Raw genomic sequence first — 21856 nt, 5'->3', positions numbered from 1 at the left:
CCCCAGGTGTGCTGGCGCAGACCCCTCCGGCAGTTGGCTGGATCCCCACGGCATCCCAAAGCTCCAGGACCCAGGCTCAACTGGAGGGAGTGCGGTGGAGTGTCCTCGTCAGGCTCCTGCGCACCACATTCAGTGCCCGTGGCCTCAGCGGCCCCTGGGTGGTGGCAGGAGCCCTGGTGAGCATCCCCCAGGTCCTGCACACGATTGTGCCCTGAAGGATCAATGGGCCTGACTACCCCGGGCACAAGCACCTGCGCAGCGCTCGCTCCCAGGGCCGATAGATCCTCAAGTCACAGCTGGCCTGGGTGCCAAGGCTCGGACACTGAGCCCACAGAAGCAGGCGCTGCGGATCAGTGGGTGACAAGTGGGCCAGCCCTGGTTGGGCGATTGGCCAGGGGCTGAGGCCACCAATCCCCAGAAGCCGTTTACCTCATGCAGCGTGTGCCCTCGGCAGTCTACACCCTCGAGCAATAACCAGGCTCTCCTTGCTGCCGCTGCCATCGCGGCCGCCACTGCTGCCGCCACTGCCCTCAACCCCGGAGGGCCCCTCCAGGTGTCCACGTGCTAGCGCCCGCCCTCCGCATGTCGGTGACCAGGCTGCCCCCGCAGCCGCATGTCCAGTCCAAAGAGCCACCAGGACTCATCAGTGTCTGAGACTTACACAAAACCCAGAAGGCCAAGGTTTCAAGTTTCCCAAGCTTTATTTATTGCCAAAAGAGGGGGCCACCCTCACTGGCAGCCAAGTCACCCTGCCCCACCCCTCAAAGCTTCATGCCATCTGTGTACCATTCAGTGATGGAGTTTTCTCTCGTGTTTTGTTTTCTGGTTCATTATAAATATTTACTGCACACGTCACTCCGTGTTCTCTCTGGGGAGCGAGGCACGGGGGCCTTGGAGGGAGAGGCTCAAGCTCCTGCCACTCAGGTTCCCGGCGACTGCTGTGGGGCAGTAGGCCCTGTGGGCTGAGCAAGGGGCCTGCTGAGCCCTGGGGAGGCTGGGTTACCACTGGAATGCAGCGGTCCGGCATGGCCACAGGCAGACCCACCCCAGGCTCCCAGGTCCACCACCACCAAGGCGTGAGGCTCCTGGCCAGCCCCTGCACTGTGGGCTCCGCGGGGTCTGAGGCGGAGCCAGACCCCGCCCCCCAGCTGTCCTCACATCCAGCCACCCGACAACCCCGAAACATCCCTCACAACCACAGCTCAAATCCACCTGTTTTATTTTTTAAAAAAAAAAAAAGGAAAAGAAAAAAAAAAACCAAACAACAAAAACAAGGCAGCCGCCTGGCTCCCTTGGGCGCTGGACATGCATCTCGGCTGATAGGCCTGTCCCCACCAAGGACCGTCGCCGCGGCTGTGTGCACGTCCCCAAGGGGCGCACGCGACCTTGTAGCAGAGTGGGAGCAGGACAGTCGGGCAGGGCGAGAACCAGTAGTCTAAACATAAAGTGCATGGCAAGGCTTTGCACCGGGCCCCGCGCCAGCCCCCGCCCCCTCCCCTGGCCGGGGGACAGGGCTCAGCACAGGACTGCAAAGTCACCAGATCACGTCCACTGGCCATGAGGAGAGGGCCAGACCCCAGTCTCTGCTGCCCCCCCTGGGCAACCCTCCAGGACCCCTGGGCCTCCCGGGCAGTGGCCAGCACAGAGAGCGTGGCGGTGGCCTTCCTGGGCAGCAGGCAGCAGACCAGCGTGTGGCAGGAAGACTGAGAAGGACCTGGGCTGCGGCCCCTGGCCGGGGCTCCTGGATACAGGCTGTGGAGGGAAGAGAAGGCGGGTCACTGCTGGGTCAGCCAACACACTCAGCCTTCAGGCCAGCGGTGGGTGGGGAGACAGGCCCACCCTAGGGCTGTCAGATGTCTGGAGTGACCAGGAAAGCTGACCTGCTCACCGCCTCCCCTGCAGAGCCAGGCTTCCCCTCCAGGGCAAGCGCCCACCCATCCAGTGAGGCGGACACTGATGCTGGCCAACAAGAGCATCCCTGGAGAGGGGCGTGGCCGCGCAGGGGCCTTAGCTCGCATTCTGAGCCAGTGAGGGTCTCCAGCTCTCCGAGGCCTGTCCCCTTCCTGGACAAAGCAGACAGGCGCCGGCAGGGGAAGCAGGAAGGGGCCTACCACGGACCGGACAGCAATCTCCCACGCTCGCCCTCCAGGGCCTCCCACCTTCCACCCAGGAAGTTGCCTCCCAGGCCTCCGTGCGAGGCCAGCATCTCCTTGCCCAGGCTGTGGGGAGGGGACAAATCCCTTGGTTTTGCAGGACAGGCCACTGTCAGTGGTCACTGTCAAAAGGGACCTTCTTCACTCCTGACCCAGACCCTGGTGAACAGACTGGCTGAACTTTAAGGGCAGCGCCAGCTGTGATAAGCAACAGGCAAAACAGTGACCAGGGCAGAGCATGGGCGGTGCCCCCAGTGTGCCCCCACCGCCTCCTGCCCTCCCCCCCACCCTGCCACCTTCTCAAATCCCACCTGCAGGCAACTGCCCTCATTGCTGCTTGCAGGTAGACAGCCGGCGGATCTTGCTGCTGGCAGAGCAGGCCTTGCGAGTGGGGTTGGAGGTGGAGCTGGCCCGGCGTTCCGCCTTCAATTTGGTGCTCAGCTGGGCTGACTCTGTGCCATTCATGCACACAGCCTTGGGCAGGCCCCAGCTCTGTCCATTCTGACCGGCCCCCTCCTCCAGGACCTGTCCTAAGAGGAAGAGGACGAGTGTGGGCCGGTTGGGGCCCGCGCCATGCCCAAGCCTGTCCCACCCACTTGCCCGCAGGGGTCGGGCGTGGGCCAAGGGGCTGCATCAGGGCACCTGGGCCGCCCTGCTCACCGCCTGTCATCACCAGCATGGCTGTGAGCGCCAGGGCCCGAGCGGGAGTGCTCACCTCACCAAGCCCAGTGGGCACGGGAAGGGCCGTGCTCAGGGTTTGAGACAGGGTTTCCCAGCAGCCGGCCGCAGCCTCCCCAGCGGGCTCATGACAAGATCAGCGCCGGCCCACAGGGGCCCCCACCTTTTACTGTCCTAGAGACCAGCCTGGGACCGTGCACGCTGCCCAGCTGCTATGCTCCCCGAGGCCAGACGCTGGAGAGTGGGGGAGGGCGGTGCACCCCCTCGGGGCATCTTCATTTGCCCTGGGCCCTACTCCTTTCTGCCCAACACTGGACAGCCTCTGGAAAGGGAGGCTCTGACTAGGAGGCGTCTGAAATTCGCTGTGCACCCCGCCCCAAGTGTGCAGGAAACCTTCAGATCTGGGCTCACCCCGACTGCTGGGACAGGGATGGCGCGAGTACCTGGGGGATCAAGCGCCCTGCTCCCCCGGGGGAGGGGCCCAAGGGGCCCCGGCCCGCAGAGTGCACCTAGAGTGCCGGCACAGAGGCTCGTGGGATGGCAGCCGGCAGGCACTGGATCTGTCCCCCTTGTCAGGGACTCGGGGAATGGACCACAGTCCACCTGGGCCCCAGGCTCAGTGCCCAGCTCTCGGGGAGGCAGCAGGACCCTCTCCCCGTGAGGCCAGTCGAGGGAAGACGCGGCCAAGCAGGGGAGAGCCCTGAGCGCCAGCGGGCGGGTGTGGAGGAGTCCCGGCCCCGCCCGGCCTGCCCTGGCCCCAGAGCAAGTCAGAGCGTGGCCGTGGGACCTCTCTCGGGCGCTCCCAGGTCAGGGACCCGACTCAGGCCTGGACAGCTACTCCTAGATGGGCCTCCTTCCCCACTCAGGAAAGGCAGGCCCTTGGGGCCTCCTCCCAGGGCTGCCCTGGATCCCTGGGAGTCCGTGCAGGGCCTGAATGCAGGCACAAGGAGGGGTGACGGCTGGAGCCTGGCCTTGTGGCGACGGCAGGCCAGCCGCTGCTCAGTCATCCCCGAGCACCCTCAAGACAACCCCCAGAGCCTCTAAGAGGCAGGACAGCTCACGACGCCTCTGCGGAGGTGACCGCGTCAGGACACCACACACACATCGCCTCCCAGGCTCCGGTTCCCAGGGCCCCATGGGAACTGAGTGGGCCAAATCCACAGTGACTCGGGCGCCAGGCACGGACTGACCCTGCAGGTGGCTGGAGCAGCACCACAGAGCCCACGGCGCACGGGCCCCGCCCGGCTCTGGAGGGACACAGCACACACCACCCAGCCACTGCAGAGCCCGGGGCTGTGGGTGGGGGGGTTCCTCGCCCCCCAGCCTGCACAGTTCTTCCTGCCGTGAAGACCTAACGCCCCGGCCGGGGAAGGGCAAGCACCACCCGCACACACACAGCGGGGCAAAGCTTTATGTCTGAACCTGCAGAGCGCGCCCGGGACAGGAGGGAACTGCGAGCGCTGAAGGAGGGGCGGTGGGCCCAGGGTGGGCAGCCAGCTGGACGGGGGCAGTCAGGGCCTTGGGGCGGGGGGGCACCTGCTTACACAGGGCAGGGCTACACTAAGGCCTGGAGCCCCCCCTCGGGCTTCCCCTCCAGCCCCTCCACCAGCTCGTCCACGCCCCCGGCCTCAGCTTCCTGTCCAGGAAGGGCCGAGCACTGGCTCTTCTGCGAGTCTCGGTCCTCTCTAAGCCCTGCCTCAGACGCCGCCTCGTCACCTGGGGAAGCAAGGCCACGTGTCAGCGGGGGCGGTGCACAGGAGGGCCACCGGACCCTCTTGGGCTGTCACAGGGGCCTCCCCCCAGGCTGGGCCCCTGGATGCAGGAGGGACCCCACCTGCTTCTGTGGGGTGGGCAGCCCTTCAGGGTCGGGGTCAGTGTTGGGTGGACAGACCTGTCCCAAGAGCCTGGGACTCCGGGGTGCAGGCTCTGTGGTCACAGGCCGGCGAGCAACGTGGAGGCGGCACCGTCTCAGCTTTCGGGACTCACCAGGCACCGTGAAGTCCTGAGTGTAGATGATGTCATCCTCAATGTCGAAGAGGTCCTCGTCCCCATCCTCGTCGGCACAGCCGTGGAGGTCCTCCAGGTACGGCACCACCGTCATGCCGCGCCACCGGTCCTTGCAGTCTGCGCTCGGCGGGATGGGCACTGGCTCCTCAGCTGGCGGGTGTTTCTTCCGGAACCAACTACAGAAGACAGATAGAAGGGTGGCTGGGGACCCCTCCCCAGGCCCCACTCTTGAAGACCCCACCTCCCCAGAGCAGGAGCACGTGCCCACCCCAGTTCACCCTGCATGGGTGGGCAGGCAGCCCCTCCCCCAGCTCGTCCACGCTCAGAAGGTGCTCCCAGACCCCTGCATCCTGGCCCCGCACGGACCCCCGAGTGGATCCTGTATCCACACGGACCCCCAAGCGCCATGACTGCTCACAGCCACTATGACACGTCAGGCGAGAGACTCCCAAGTGGGGTGGAGACTCCCAAGTGGGATGCAGCCAGCAGGAGTGCTTCCCCTTCGCCTTCCTCCCCCATGGCCTATTCCCCGCGGCCCTGGCCGCACCACATGGTCAGGACCGGGGCCCCCCTGTGTACGAGGCTGGCCACATGGGCCTCAGGGAGGCCCACTCCAGACCCCTCTGGGCATTCACACAGGAATCCACTCTAAGAGCACGGCCTGAGGGGACCGGGCCTGGGCTCTGAGACTCAGGAGTCCCCACCCCAGGCCCTCCCTCAGGGTACTCTACTGGCCACCATGGAGACAGGCCATGGAGACACTTTCCTGGGGAGTGGACCCACCTCGGTAAACGCCCAACGCCCTCAGTATGGGGACCCGCGAGAGGGCAGGAGGGTCCAGAGTGTGCGGGTGCCATCCGTGCCCCCAGGGTGTGGCAGCAGAAAGCAATGCTCACCACGCAATGAAGCAAACATCAGCTCAACCCCAAGGCCTCTGGGACCTACTTCCTGGGAAGGACAAGAGACCCAGGCCACCAGCTGGCAGAGGTAGCTGAGGCCTCTCCCCTCAAGAGCGGGGATGAAAAGGCCACCCACGGATGCAAGCCCCGGCAAGTCTTATGGCCCAAGGAGAGCCTACAATAGGGATGGCTGCCCACTGCCACTTGCGCCATCGCCAGGAAAGGCCGGCCTTTGGGAAGACCCCTTGACACACCCCGCGCAAGCAGTCCCCAAGCCAGCTGCCTTGCCAACAGGGACAAAGCAAGAGACCATGAAATGACATCTTCCCTCGCGGCCCTCTGCTGCGGGCCCTCGACCCCAGCCCACCCCTAAAATACCGGAAAGGATCTTCCTCAAACCCGGCATGATCTGGCTGCCCCCAGGCTTCCAGGGGACAAATCAGAGACAGCTCTGCGGGTGTCTGGACCCTCACCCGGCCACCCACTGCCCATCCTCCAATACTCAGGCTGCCCTGTGACCACGCCCTGCCCCTGGGCTGCCCTGTGACCTCCCAGCACCTGGGCTGCCTCGCTGACTGCAACAACCAGTTCAGCCCTGGCCTATGCGCTGACCTTCACTCTTAAGTAGCAGGCTTGGGGCTCTCAGGGGTTCCTTCAGGGCAGCGGCCCCGGGATCGGTGGGTGAGAGGGCCGGACCAAGAGCCTTCCTGATCCCGGTCCCTGTCCTTGCCTCTTCCCTGTTCACAGCTGGGTCAGCTGGAGGACGGGGTCGGGGGCTTGCACGACTGTGCCGGGAGGTCCAGGAGGAGGAACAGGGGATCCTTGGCCAACCGTCGGCCCCTGCACTCCCAACCCCATAGCAGGGACATCACACCCATCTCCAGGTCTCCACGAACCCTGAGCTCAGACAGAGGCTCACCCTCAGGGACCAGGGCCTCAGAGGGGAAGCTGCCCCGAGGTGGGAGTGAGGGAGATGGAGGTCCTGGTAGCACACAACTGTGCCCAGTTTGTAGGGTGGGTGTTTGAGTAGACAGGCTTTTCCTTCGTGCCCTCAATCCACCCCACAACCTGCTCTGGAGTAACCTTCAAGACTTCAGGGGAGAGCCTCCCTGGTGGCCTAGAGGTTAAGAATCAGCGTGGTCGCTGCTGCGACTTGAGTTTGATCCCCGGCCAGGGAGCTGACCCACATGGCTCAGCAGACCTCTCCTCTCTCCCTGTTGCTCCCCTCAGCAGTATATTTCAGTAGCTCGGCCTGTTCTGCTCCCCACTCTGTGTCTGGTGAATCCTCTCACCCCCCATACCTCTGGCCTGCACCCCAGTTCTTGTATGCATAAATCTTTTTAAAAAAGAGGAAAAAGAGAGCAGAGGAGTCAAGTCTCTTGTCCCTCAAGGCTGCTGAGGACTGCACCCCACAATGGCCCCCAAGCTGAGAGTGAGAGGAGAACATGGGAATCCGCATCCTGCCCGCTCTGCCCCTGCAGTGGCCAGGTTGGCCCCGGCACCCCCACTCACCTGTGCTGCCTGATCTGCTGCAGGGAAAACCTCTTGGCCGGCTCATACTCCAGCATCCCTGAGAGAGAGGCCAGCAGGAGTGTCAGCAAGGCCCCTTCCCACCTGTGCCTGGAACAGTGTGACACTGGGCAGATGTAGCTTGTGGCCATGTCCAGGCCCCAAAGTCCCACCAGGCTGCCAGGCAGGAAACTGGGCGGCGTGGTTAGAGCACTGAGGAGGACAGGGAGGGCGGGAAGCACGACAGACGGTCCCACCCCAGTGGTCTTGGGCCTGTCCCCACACTCCAGGATGACCAAGGATGCTGGTCTGTCCTCAGCTGGCACCTAGTCTGTTGGTCAGTAAAGTCGGCAACCCCCAGTCCTAGCAAGGACCCCAAGATGGCAGCGAGAAAGGACCAAATGCCCAAAGGAGACAAGGCGGATGTAGGAGGAGGTCAGCTCTCACACGGAGAGCGCAAGACCAACCCTAACCTGGGTCGGGCTGCACGAGGTAGCAGGGGCGGGAGGCAAGGCCAAGCTTAAGGGGACCTCAGCGTCAATCTTCCCTGTGCCCGCCTACTGCGCTCCCCCACCCTGGCCTCGAGGGGAACACTGCAGAGGACTGGGGAGACAGGGTGACCGCTCTGTGCCTGGAGACAAGCACACGGACCCCTCCGAGGTCTCATCCTCACAGGCCTCTGCCGGTCTGAGCGATGCTCAGAATAGGGCAATAATGGACAGCATCTTTCAGAGAAGACACCGACTGTGGCTGAGGGGTAGGACAAAGCCCAAAACACCGGGTCACAGTTAATTGGCAGAACTGGGCCACTAGAAGGGTCCCCTTGGGTGAGATAAGGGGGCAGGATCAGACGGCCCACTCCAGCCCTCTGGGCATCCCAAGGACTGCAGCAGCGATGCCCACAATCCTCCTGGAAAGGCACCTGGAGGCTGCACTAAGAGCTTGAGTGAGAACTTGGGGAGAGAAGGGGATTTGTTACCCACTTGCTTCCACCCACAACCCAAGGATAGCCAGGCAGTGGGCCTGGCCACCTTCCCAAGGGTCCTGGGGCAGCCCAAATGCGGAGGGGGTGCCACACATCACCTCACCCAGCCATGGGCACTGCATCCATGAACCAGGCCTGAACCCTACTTTCTTTCAATGGACCAGCAGCTCAGAATCAGAGAGCTACTTTTAGCCAAAAATCCCATATCCAATTACTAACCGCACTCTCACACAACCCATGAACTCACGAGGCCATTCTCACCACAGGGCACAACCTTGGCAGGACCAGATCCTGCCGGGGGTATCTGAAATGCCAACCACACCTTGGGCTGGTGCTCCAGGGCTCTAATAGGTTAAATGGGCTGTCTCTGCTGGTTCCAGCCAGACCTCAGGGGCAGCTGAGGCTCCAGCTTTGAGCACCCTTGCATGGAGGTCTAGGAGTGGGCCCTCCCAAGGGAGAGGCCAACACAGGGCCCACATAGGGAGGGGCCGCGGGTGTGGAGAGACACTGCCACCTGCCGTACAGTCAGAAAAATGCAGCAGGAAGAGGCCTCAGGTCAGGATCACTGAGAAGGCTGGGGTCGTGGCCTCCATTTCCCTCTGGGGTTAGGGGATTAAGAGATCAGTCTTTCTGGGTTGGCCTCCCTGCCCATCTCCAGTACCAATCTTTCTCCCTACATTTGCGACCATGCCAGCCCAGAGCGGGGAAGGGCAGGGACCGCACATAGCGGGGCAGGGGGTGGGAGGTGCAAGAGAAGACCCAGCTCAAGGGCAGCTGGTGGGCAGCTGAAACCTCCCTGGACCTCCCTCACGCACTGGCAGTGCTTCCGACACCCACAGTCTGCCCCTCCCCGGGATGCTTCTCGCCCCACCCTACGGTCATCATCAGAGCTGAGTCTCACCTTTCAGCAGGTCTGAGAGCGGGGGGCCGCAGTCACCTGGGATCGTGTAGTCCCCCTTCCCAATGTTCTCAAACAACTTGTAGATGTTGTCCCCTTCGAAGGGATACAGGCCCGTCGTGATGTTGTAGCTTTGTTCCCAACGGAAGAGAGACCGGGTAAGCTGGGGCTGTCCTCGGGGCCCCACTTCCCATGTCCTCAGCCTGGGACAGCTTGGTGACGGGCGCCTCAAACCACCCGCACCTCTAGGGCCTCATACTGAGTGACAGAATGTTCTGGAATGGGGTGGCTGCACATTCTGCAAACACCGAGACCCAGTGGATTCCACACTTTAGAACGGCGCTATGTGGCGCTATGTACCCTCTCGGTCAACAGTGGCTGCCTTTGGAAGGCAAGAAAGAGGGCTGGACTCGGGGACTGTGCTACTAGGGGCACCAGTGTCCATCAGCTGCACCTTGGAATACAGAGCGTCCTGCGGGAAGCTGAGGACCACTTGTGCTGTTGCCTCAGAGCTGAGGTACGTGCAGCGAACAAGGCAGAATCCAGCTGGGATGACTCGCTGTGTTTTGAGACTCAGCACAAAGCACCGGGAGAGAAACGCTCACCCAGGATGGCACACATGGCCATGGATGCAAACCACTGAGGACAAGGGCAAGTGTGAGCTCCCAACAGCCTGAGGGGCAGGCCAAGGAGACTGGCGTATGCACCAGTCACTGACCTGTGACCCTGAAGGCAGAAGACAGCTTTCTACTCCTACCAGAAGGGGTTCCCAGCCCCAGTTCCATGCCCCTTCCGTGCTCTGGCCACCCTGAGTAGCCTGCATGATGACTGGGGCAGATTCTGGAAGCCTGGAACCCACTCAGTGTGCCTAGCATCAGGATGGGCAAAGGAAGGTCCACACAGGCACTTACAGCGTGACCCCAGCTGACCAGATGTCCACCTTGAAGCCGGAGAAGGTGTCCAGGCCATTGGCGATCTCAGGTGGCTGAAATGCCGGGGACCCCTGGCTCGTCCTGCATGTGTCATCCTCAGCGAACGGGTGTAGAGCCTGCCGGACAGACCAAGGCCTCTAGGGGCTCTGCCGGGGGCAGGTCTTGGGGGATAGGTGGTGGGGTCCTTGTGGAGTGACCCCTGGGTTGGGGGGCCCTCAGGAAGGAGCTCATGGGGTGGGAAAAGCCCTCAGGGAGCCCGCCAGCCCGGGGGTGGCGCGAACCTCGGCCACGCCCAGGTCGGAGATCTTGAGCGTGCCGCTGGTGGTGAGAAGCAGGTTGCCCGGCTTAATGTCCTTGTGCACGATGCCCTGGCTGTGCAGGTACTCCAAGCCGTCCACCAACTGGCAGAAGTACCTGTGGGGGCAAAGCCTCATGACTCGACCTGCCTGAGGAAATGCCACCCGAGGACAAAGGTAGGCACCCTGCGCAGAGTCAGCAAGGCCAGGCCAGTAACGTCGGGAGGCCCATCAGGAAACCAGGGGCTGCTGGTTGGCTGAGTCACTCCTGGCGCACAGGGGTTGCGGTCACTCCCGACTGGGCAGCCCTTCCATACACTCCTCCAATCACTTCTGCCTAGATGCTGTGGAAGCCCTTAGACCCCCACCCCTCCCACACAGGCCAGCTGGTGCCACTGCAATGGTGGGGGCGGGGTGTGTGTGTGTGTGTCAAGGCTTCCCAAGGACCAGGGGGCCTTGGTGTCTCAAGCAGAGAGCACCTGAGGCAGGAAGGTACACAGGGGAGTGGGTGGGGCTCTGAAAACCAGGCAAAGCTCTGAGTTTAAAACACACTTCAGATTTCATTTCACCGAGTCAGAAAAAGGCATCTGAACACGGGACTGGAGCCTGGCAGCCCAGGCTGTGGGTGGCCAGGAGGACAGAGTAGTAGCCAGGGCATGGCACACTCACCCATGGGCCTGGCACACGGGGAAACGCTTCTCAGGCACGCTGTCCAGCATCTCCTGCATGCCACACACGCAGTACTCCATCACCATATACGTGCTGTGCTAAGGGGGCCACACTTACAGCACTGGCCGGCAGGTCCCAACGGGGGAGCAGCGGGGACAAGGCTGTGGAGAACCCCGCAGGGCCTGACGGGTACAGTGACCAACAGGCTGGGGGACCTGGGACCGCAGGGAGGGCTACAAGGGCTGCTAGGCAAGGAGACGAGCCTCACCCTGAACTGTCTACTCACTTCATCCACCATTAAGCCCCACCCCACCCAGTCACCCATAAGCAGGAGCCACCTACCCTGGCCTTGGCCCCTACAGGTTAGCATAAAGTCACTGATCATTCAACACCCCAAGAAGGAGCTCAAGCCCTGGCCCCTGAGGGAATGACAGGATACAGCTCACTGGATGGGGAAGGCAGGGAGGACAGGAGGGAAAGGCAGATGTAGCCATGGGTGCAAATTCACTGGGGACTGAGGACAAGGGCCCAGAGCAGGGAGAAGGCCTGGGAAGATAGGGGCGGGAGAGCAGGGGTCAACCAGGCCAGGAGCGACAGAAGTGGCTGCATGTCTCAGGCCACGGGGAGGAAAGGAGAGTGAGGCCCTGGCCACATGGCCCACCAGGGGCAGCTCTGAGGCATGGATGGAGAGGGCCACGGACCAGGGACCTCCCACTCTGTCCAGTGAGTGAGTCACCGGCACCTTGGTGAAAGAACCTTGGCCCCTCGGAAGGATCCAGGGCCCCCACGTGCCTGGAAGAGATACACACCACCCTGCAAGGCAGGCCTTGGACGCTCCTGGGCACAGCACCCCCTCAGGATGACTCAGCACTATGCCCCTCATTTTGGGTAGGAGCAAATAGGGCAGCCACAAAGGCAAGGCAAGGTCCAATCACCAAGGGGCAAAGAGCAAGCCCACCACAGGGCCCCCCAGTTCCAGACAGGGGCAACAAAAGGGGAAGGCCCCAGTGTAAGTATTAGGGGGGTCTGGAGCCAACACGAGGGCCTGCTGAGGTAATCCCAGGACAGCTGCAAACACAGACACTCAAATTTTAGGGGCCAAGGGACGGGCATTAGCTGGCAGCTGCTGCTGTGCTGGCCAGGCCAGACGGAGCGACTACAGTGCCTACCCTCTGGGCTTAGTTGCCACCTATACCATTGGGACAGGGCCTCCTCCTGGTGCCAGTTTCCTGCCAGGAAGCACAAGGGTGGGTCTCAGGCCAGGGGACAGTGATGCCCTGACCAGGCCCCACAGCCGGCAGCACAGGTTCAACCCCAAAAGGATATATTTTCTGCTTCTCTTCGTTGTACAAGACATCCACCAGCTGGATGACGTTCTTGTGCCGTAACCTCCGTAGCAGCTGAATTTCCCTGTGAGGGAGAACAGAGGTAGAGGGGGCAGAGACCCAGCAGGGCCACAGTCAGCACCTATTTAGTCAGAACTTCTGGTCCCCCAAGAGCTTGCTGAGGGAGCTGTGCAGATGAACACCCCAGCTCCGAGCAGGGAGCATGGGACTGGGCTGCGCTTTGTTGTCACTGTGGCAACCTTTCCCAAAGAACAGCTCCATCAGGCCTGCTCACCCAGGGGCAACTCAACCAGGACACTTTTTAAATACTTCAACTAAAGATGAACAGTTTTGGGGCTTCCTTGGTGGCGTAAAGGGTTAAGCACAGCACTATGAAGCTATTGCAGCCTCTGCAGAATGAGTTCGATCCCCAGCCGGTCAGGGAGCTACCCACAGGGCGCAACAGACCTCTCCTGTCTCCCCACTGCTCCCCTCAGCAGTGGATTTCAGTGGATCTGCCTGTTCTGCTCCCCGCTCTGTCTCTGGTGAATCCTCTCAGCCCACGCACCCCTGGCCTACACCCCAGCTCTTATATGCAAAAATAAATCCTTAAAAAAAAAAAAAAAAAAAAAGAAAGAAAGATCAACAGTTTTGCTCTAGGAAAAGAGACCACAGCAGGGCGAGCACAGGGTGAGCGCCAGGGTGTCGAGCCAGGGTTCTAGTGAGGCTTCAGGGTGAGTCCAGGGCCATGGCCAAGCATCTCTGTGAGGACTCCTTCCCGTGAGGGTGGCCAGGGAGCACCACCTACCCAGGACCCCACAGTCCAACAAGAAGGGGAGCTGTTTCTAAGAGCCCAGGAAATGACGGGCTGCTCCGGGGTCAGGCCTGGGGAGAAAGTGGAACCTACCCCTAGCACATGTGTGTCCAAAGGTCAGGGTCAGGTCCAGGGCTGCCCACCCTGCAGGTGTCTGCCCGGACTTCACCTCTACAGTCTGAGCAGGCGAGGAGCCCTCAGTCTGTGGGGGAGGGGAATAGCTGGCCACTCCTCAAAAAGGTCAAGTTACCAGCTCACCAACAACCCCACGCCAGGTGTGTGCCCAGAGAATGGAAAGCTCACGTCCACTCAGAACCCCGCGCATGCAAGCGCACAGCAACACTACCCACAGCTGTCAACTGAGAGTCTGTCACACACAAAGGGATCCGGCCCACCTAGGTGTGGAGAGGACACGCACACCCACAGGGAGGGACCCTGAACATACGACGCTCAGGGAGAGAAGCCAGACACACGAGGCTACGCGGTGTGAGGCCACTGACAAGAGACGTCCAGGACAGACCCAGCCACAGAGAGTGGGTTTGTGGTGCTGACAAATGGGGGTGATTATTGATGGGGACCGGTTTCTCTTATAGATGGAATGTTCTGGAACTAGGTGGGGTTGGTCCCATAATTCCATAAATGTACTAAGTGCCCCTGGATTGCACGGCCGTGAATTATATCTCAATAAAGACTTTTAAAAAGACCCTTACCAGAAAGCCCAAGCGTGAACGACACACAGCTGGAGGGAGGGGTTCCCACCTACCTCACAGATTCAGACCCTTCCACGAAGTCCTTCCCGTTCCCTCCCTTATGCCAAGAGGCCTGGAACCCCCCGGGGGCAGTTACCATGCAGATTACCAGGTGCTCCAACAGTCTGAGGGGAGGGGTCTGGAAACCTCAGAGATGGGACCCCAGACCCATGGGCTCGCAGGACGGAAGGGGTAGACAGCTGCGTCCTCACCACCTCGCTGACAGCACCACCCCGGCTGTCATCCACACCCAGTTCCCAGCCTGTGGGCCCCCAGAGGCCTGGGGAACTCTGCCTTGGCTTTCCCATCATCCCAAAGTTACCCGCCCCCCCCCACCCCCTGTGGCCTGGGGCACTACACACGTTTCAATAAGGGTGCAGAGGGGCGGGGAGGGGGGTGACCAGGGAGACAAAATCAGCGAGTGCGGGCAGACGTTTTTCCAAATAATAAACAGTTTCCCTCCCCACGGACACCAGGGCCAGGCGTCCCCCTGGCCATGGCACCCACACGTCCCCCGACTTTGCCCAGTGTTCCCCAGGAACAGGACAGGCGCAAGTGAGAACTGCTGTAAAGGATCCGGAAACGTCCCTAAGGTTCAGGACACAGAGCCCTCAAGCTGGGCCCCCTCATAGGAGCTCTCCCTGCCTTTGGAAGGTCCTTCCTGGAGCTCCACCTTCTCTGCTGGCCCTGGTATCCAGGCCCGCTAGCCCCTATCCCCCGGGCTGTGTACCCCTAGTGGGCGAGGGGAGAAGACTGGCACCTCTAACCCTGTTGAGTGTGGAGTGTTACCACCATCCCTCAGCCACAGTCTGAGTCTACCTTCCCTCTCCCATCAGGGTCACTCTATAGCCTCCATAGCCCCCATCTGGGGCTCACCCAGGACCTGGGGCCTGCTGGCTACCACGCACACGAGCGCTGAGCTGAGTGGCGTTCCTCCCCAGCCGAAAGATGCCTATTCAAACAGTATGACTCGCCATCGGGCACTCCACATGAAAGGGGCAAGCCGTAGCTGTGACAGCAGCACCCGGGCCAGCATTTTGGAGTCACTGCCAGATGCTACCTGGCATGGGTACAAAGCCAGCACCTCAGATGCTCCAGGCCCAGCTGTCCCAGATGCAGGTGCAGAGCCGGCTCCGCTCGGGTGTCCCGGGTGCAGCGCTCAGTCCTCTCAGGTGTCTCAAGGGCGCTGCAGAGCCACCCGACTCGGGTGTCCCGGGTGCAGGTGCACAGCCAACTCTTTGCAGGTGCTGCAGGTGCGGGTAAGGAGCTGGTTCTCTTTGGCACTCCCGTGTGGGTGCCCTGGGATCCGGTACCGACAGCTGCCCTGGGAAACCACTGTCAGGCACCTGCTATCCCCCTAGACCAAGCTGCCTGCCCTCGAGGACCTGAGGGGAGAAGACCACCTGGACGGGGCTTCGGCAGCATCCCCGAATACTGGAACACCTCAGAGGGTCCCAGAAGCCAGTGTGGGATAGAGAGATGGGCCACGAAGGAGGCCCCGACTTCAAGACCCAGCATCCAGAACTTCACAGGGCCTGGGGATAGGCAGCCAACTCCCAGACACCTCAGAACAGCTCAGACCTCAGCACCTTCACCAAACATGACAACCTCCCGGCTCTGGAAACTTCCCCCGAGCCCTTTTCTTCTTCCAGAGAGACTACTTTAGGTACAATCAGCAGGGAAGGGGGGGCAGGGGGGGTAGGGAAGCAGGACTGGCCAGAAGAGCGCTAAAGGACCAGCCCTAAACGCCACACAGATGGTAAACAAAACCTCAGGGCAGCTTTAGAAGAGTGGACCCCCCACCGACCCCAGAGAGACCCTGGCTGGGAACCATCTCAGGGCGTGGCTGCCCTCCTCCACTACTGCCGGGTGACACCAATGTTCATTCTCCCCAAGAGAAGCGACTGAGGAGGATCCCAACCCCGAGCTCACGATGCTGCCCTCTCTGCTGCCATGAGAAGCTCCTGTTCTGACGTCAGCAAAGTTTTTTTTTTTTTTTTTGAAAGAGGTTCCCACTCCATGACTTCACTAGGCCCATCCACTTGGGGCGTCTGCTCGTGTGCTTGTCCAACTAGCGGGGCTCTCAGCACCCTGCAGACCAGCCGCACCCCACGCACAGGCACCTCGCCAGACTCTGACCAGGCCGAGCAGATGCACTAGCGGGCAGGGGAGGGTGGCGGGGACAGCGCTCAAGGGAGGACGCCGGAGGGGGGCCTCCAGACAGTGGAGACCTGACCTCGGGGAAACTGAGGGGTTCCTATCACCTCCTCCTCCAAGCTGATCTCTGGCCAGAAAAGGAAAACAATATTTACAAAAAAGGACAAGTCAGCGCCAGCCAGGATGCAGGAAGTGAAGGAGAGGAAGTAGGGCTTCCGGTGGCCAAGCCGACACAGGCAGGACAGCAGGCCCCACCCACCCTCAGGTGTTGCCCAAGCAGAGGGGACAGTTTGGTCAGCTTGTTGATTAACCAGCAGAGAAACTAAAGAACAGGCTCGGGGGGAACAGCTGAAAACGAACACAGCGGACAGCCGGAGGCCTGGCAGGGGCTGTCCTGCCCTGGCTGCCGCCTCACCCTCCTCGGGAAGGTGTGAGCCCACTGGAGAAAGGCTCCCAAGGGGCGGGCAGAGATGCCAAGCAAGAGCTGTCACCCCTTGGCCGCTGGTCTCTGCTGTTGCTTTTGAACATGCAGCAGAGCCGTGGAGGGAAGCAAAGGGCTGAACCAGGGAAGGCTGCAGGTCAGTCCAGACACCAGACGCATGCACAGCAGCACGATCCATAAAAGGCATAAAGTAGAATCAACCCAAGTGTCCCTCAGCTGAAGGGATAAAAAAAACCAAGTTCCCCCCATGGGGACACCACCGGCCATGAAAAGGGGGCAGCTCCGACACTCGCGACCACCGGGAGGGGCCCTGAACACAGGACGCTCAGGGAGAGAAGCAGACACACGAGGCAACGGTGTGTGAGTTCACTGACGAGAAACATCCAGGACAGTCACAACCACAGACACAGAAAGTAGATTTGTGGTGCCGGGGGCTGAGAAGCGGAGGAGTGACTGCTGATGGGACAGGATTTCCTTTACAGGTGACGGAATGTTCTGGAATTAGAGGTGACACTGTGAATGTAATTAATGCCACAGAATTAAACATTAATAAGGTAAGTTTTGTGTTATATAAGCTGTACCTCAATAAAGCTATTAAAAAAATAAACCAGAGTTCAGTCACATGACAGCTATGGGATAAAGGGCCGCCTCAGCTGGGATTCCCGCAAGTACTTCCATCCAAGTTTCAGAAACAGGCCCCCACACCCTGTCAGGGAAAGACCAGACAAACCACAGGCCCTCAGGATGTCCAGGAACCACAGGGAGAGCCACCTGGGTGCGGGCAAGCCCAGGCCCTCTTGCTGCCACCTATGGTGGCCAGCCTGGGCCTGACAGCAGAATCCTTCCCAACACAAGGGGGGAAGTGCCCAAGCAGATGCCAGACCTTGGCGAGGTCGCTCGGGGCTGAAGAAGTGCCAACAAAATCCAGGGCTCTGATCCTCAACACTCTAAAATGCCAACCATTCGCCACCCAGATCCAAGTGCCTGCCGATCACTACAGGGGTGGGGTGGGTGGTGTCAGGCCACGCCAAGCCCCCACCTGGAAACTCATATAGGCCAACAGAATCCCTGCTTGGGGACAGATGGACAAAGCTCCTGGGGATCACTTGGGATGCCAAGGAGCTATGAACAGCCTGAGTGGCCAAGCACATCAAATTCTATTGCTTCCCCAACACAGAAGCAGCTCTTATCAACGGTCAACACAGAGGGCACAAGGCAACACTGGCAGCCCAGACCTCACCAGGACACCAGGAGGGGTAGGTTGGGGACTTGTGGGCTTGATAACATCTTATCAGGTACACATGACCCCATTAACCCAGAACTCGACCTCTGGGATATGCCCTTCAAGTACCCTCTCCAGTTTGTCATACAGAACAATTCACCCAAATGGCCACTGTTCACCTACACACAACCATGGGTAGGACGATGTCATACATGGTCATCGGTCCAGGCAGGCTGACCCCAGATACACAGGGCCACTTGTATAGGCGGGTCTGCTGGCCCCACAGCAGGGTCATCTCATAGGACCACCACTGAGGCCTGGGGCAGACAAGCTCAGGCTGCAGAACAGGGGTCGGGGGCCACAGGCCGAGGCAAACGCAGACTGCTGCATGACTGTGCTAGGGATGATTGTATGTGTCACCTCTATGTGGTCGGTGGGAAAAACCCCCACAAAGAATAGCACTTTGGATGTAAGTCTATGAAATTAATGCCCCAGTGTCTGGCCAGCTGTCCTGGGCCAAGTCTCGTCCATCCTGCACCAGCTGGCAGTTGGCAGGACCAGCACCAAGAACTGGCGCTATTTACCACCTATCCTTTGGAGCGTGTCAACTGGAAGGTGACTGTGTAAAAAAGAGGGCATATACATGCAGCTCTGTCTACACCCGCCCCAAGTCCTGCTGGCAGGACTTCAAGCAGATCACCCTGCTGCTTGAAGAGCAGGAAGACCCCACGGCTGAGGGGAGCCACCCGGCGCCCTTCTACCTTACAGGCCGCCATTAAGCGAGTCCACTGCCCACAGAAAAACCCAGCAAAGACGACTGATTTTTTGAAATGATCCTCACGCCAGTTTCATATGTCATTAAAAAGCACTTGAACTGCTTAAGATTTTTAAAAACTTTGACGGAAGCATGGCAACACATGTCAGTAGCAAAATTACTGAGTCTATACTTTTTTAACTTCACGACGCGCTTCAGAATGGGCCCGTTTTATGATGACGCAGCAGCGCTCTCAACAGGGGACACCACAGACGCACATCAGCCCTGCCATGAGGGAAACACCGTGACATCCTGAGCAGGGCCACCATCTGGACAAACGTTGTTCTTTAAGAAAAAAGCCTCCAATTCCAACTGGAGGCCACCTGAAGCTTGCTGGAAGGTTCTGGACACTTTACTACCAGAGGCACCTGGAGCAGAGTTGAGTAAACCTCTCACGGACAAAAACAGTCTTTTCTCTCTGGAGTTCGGCGCTCGGGTCCCAGTGCGTTCGAGCAGTTTGTCACCCCTCAGAGCCACAGATGGGTGGACAAGAAGCACTGGGCCGGTCCTGTACTCTGGGTGGGGGGGGGGGGTGTAGGAAACGGAGCCCTGAATCTAGGCTGAGCTGATAAAATCAGCCACATGATGCCCCAAAGCCATGACGCCTTCTTCCAATCATGGCGCTGGCCGGAGGGACCGTCCACCCTGCCACCGCCCCAGCTTTCCTCTAACACACACCGCGGGACAGGGCTCCCTGCAGACGGCTGTCTCCACGCTCTCCCAGGGACTCCGAGGGCCATGACAGAACCAGAGCAAGGACACCTCCGACTTTCTCCTGACACCAGCACCCTGCAGCTTACGTGCAGGTTCCGGCCTCTTGTCCCACGGAGCTCGAAGGACTCCTTGGGTAGTGCAACGTCCTCTAAGCTGACCTTGGGCACGCACAGTTGTAAAACTCGCACTGCATCATGTGAACAGATGCACTTATCACAGGTACCCGAGCAAAGGCGGGGACTTGCCCGCCCTGACACCACCCTGCAATGTGGTGGGGGTCGGTGGACATCCGAGACCTGTTCAACTCTGCCACCACTCTCCGACAGCCCGCACGGCCTATATTCTGAATCCCAGCAACTCCAGAGAAGGGCGGTTGGGCCTCTCTAACCGACAGACCAATGACCAGGGGAGAGGCGGTGAAACTCAGTCCCTCGGATGGGACTCGGGGAACCCCAACTTCCACATGATACCTCAGGCAGAGGAGCTTGGTGTGAAACAGCCAGGACAGGACAGTGCCAAGCATCCAGGAGGGCGCAGCCAGGCAGGACAGACTAGCACTCCATTCATGGATGGATCTTGGGATGAGGACTAGAGGAACTAGGAAGATGAGGCCGGCCTGAGAGAGCAGGAGGGGACTCTGTTGTACGATGCAGAGCTCCCCACCTCACTGCCCCCCAGCCCACAACACTGATGTCTGCAGAGATGTCAGCAGCCTCAGGTACACTCACCCCATAAGCTTCCAGCTTCACTAGAAACCTAACTTAGGAGGCAGCAGATGAGTGGATATTTCTGAATGGAGGAGGCCCTCACCCCCGCCACCTCAGCATATGCCAGGATGTTGGTGTTCCCCACTCAAGTCCCACCTCACAGGTTAGAGAAAGGCACAACGAACTAACTAACTGCTCCCAGGGCCCACAGGCTGGGGCACGAAGACTAAATGCATCACTCCTCTCCTGCTGTACCCACTGTGTTCCCTACTGTAAGCCCAGCTGGTCTGACTCAGGGACCCAAGTCAGTTTAGTTTCAGCTCTCCACTCTATCCCCAATTTCATCACCACCCTCAGTCTGTTCCAGAGCAAAAGCATCCCAGGGCATAAGCATGAGAAGTGGTGGATGGGTCAGGAAGGAGAGGTGAAAACAGATACCAGGAGCAGCACCTCCCAGAACTGGCCTGGAGGGCTCAGAGCCACAGTAGATAGTCCAAGGTCACAGACAGTCCTGCCTCTGGCCTGTTAGATAAACCCCTTCTTGGAAACTAGAAGTGCATGGGCAGGGGCCCACCGGGGTGGCAGCGATAAGGAGGAAAGCCCCTCCTGAAACCAGCAAGAGCAAGAGACACAAGTTCCCCCACTCCTGTGGAGGGGGGCCGCGGGAGGCCTCTTACTCGCAGACCTGATGGCTCCAGGATGCCTACAGAAAAAGTTCACCCAGAGCCAATGCCCCTCTTGGGAATCTCAGGCCAGAAGTCAGCAAAGTCTAGCAGCACCTCCCAGGGTGACTGGGATACATTCCACCCCTGTCGACTGATAAACTGGAGCAAACTATTAATTTTGGCCATGGCAAGGTTCCCCTCCAACAGGATAAACAAACTGCAGAGTGCCTGGCCTGCCCCTGGTAACAGCGAACACAAACTCCCAGGGCTAACTGAACACTGGCTGGCTCCACTGGGCACCGCAGTTCTCTGCAGGTTGACCGAGGGAGGGGGCGAGGGGTGGGCCCCCTCCTGCCCTGGGCTTTGACATTCTGTCCAAGTCAAACGGATGGGCCGAGGCCCAGCTGCAACAAGCTACCCCAACTTGGTCAAAGTTCTTAGAGCAGGAGTCAAACAACACTTTCCCTGGCCAGAAGGGTGGGGGCGCTGGGTGGTCGGCTCAGGTTTTAGAGGCGAGAGGGGCAGGACCACGCTCCGACCGCAGAGCCGGGCAGCCACACTTACTTCTTCACGTTCGCCTCCCCGTTGGGGATCCTCCGCAACTTCTTCTTCTTGAGGATTTTGACGGCTCTACGGCAGAGCGTCTCCGAGTCCAGCACCTCCTTCACCTTACCATAAGACCCCTCCCCTAGTAAATCCCCCATCAGGTATTTGCCGATGAGCTTGGCGCGCTTGCGGCGGGGCTGGTAGATGACCTCGGTGGAGTCGATGCGGTGGATGAACGTGTCCATCCCCACCGACATCAGCTCGCCCTCCGTGAACATGCCCAACTGCTGCGGGTCGGCCACCTCCATCCTGGAGCAGCGCCTCGGCGCCCCCCGGCCGGCGGTCCGTTAGGCCCCCTCCGAAGTCGCGGGCAGCCAAGTGTTCTTCTTATTGTCCCCCGAATTCCCGTCCCCAAAAGAAAGTCAACACCCCCCCCCCCGTAAAGGGAATCCTTTCTTCGCAAAGAAGCGATTGTACCAAAGGCGAGTTCCAGAAAGGCGTGCCGGGTGCGCAGCCGGTGCGGGGCGTCCGGAAGGGCCGCGCGGATGCAGGTCGGGGCCGCCGAGCCAGGCCGGTCCGGGGCGACGGGGCCGTCCCGGTGCTAGGTCGTCATCCTCCGGGGACGTGCGACCCCCGGACCCACACGGACGCGGCCGGACCGTCCATTACCAGCGG

General features: G+C 60.4%; 1 protein-coding gene across 1 annotated transcript; it reads right to left on the bottom strand.

Annotated features, from left to right (window-relative positions):
* Nucleotides 1–1011: 1011 nt before the first annotated feature.
* STK11 (serine/threonine kinase 11) lies at nucleotides 1012–21489 on the bottom strand (the record flags this gene model as incomplete). The annotated part of the gene is made up of 10 exons (XM_084251242.1): nucleotides 1012–1752; nucleotides 2465–2683; nucleotides 4818–5014; nucleotides 7250–7307; nucleotides 9133–9260; nucleotides 10041–10177; nucleotides 10343–10475; nucleotides 11027–11124; nucleotides 12364–12436; nucleotides 21200–21489. The coding sequence occupies 9 exons, from the start codon at nucleotides 21487–21489 to the stop codon at nucleotides 2481–2483; spliced, it is 1317 nt and encodes a 438-aa protein (XP_084107368.1). The 3' UTR covers nucleotides 1012–1752; nucleotides 2465–2480.
* Between the last annotated feature and the right edge of the window lie 367 nt (nucleotides 21490–21856).

This window comes from Talpa europaea (assembly GCF_964194135.1).
Source record: "Talpa europaea genome assembly, chromosome: 12".
NCBI lineage: Eukaryota > Metazoa > Chordata > Mammalia > Eulipotyphla > Talpidae > Talpa > Talpa europaea.
Note: the sequence above shows the minus strand (reverse complement) of the source record. Positions and strands in the feature narration are given on the sequence as shown.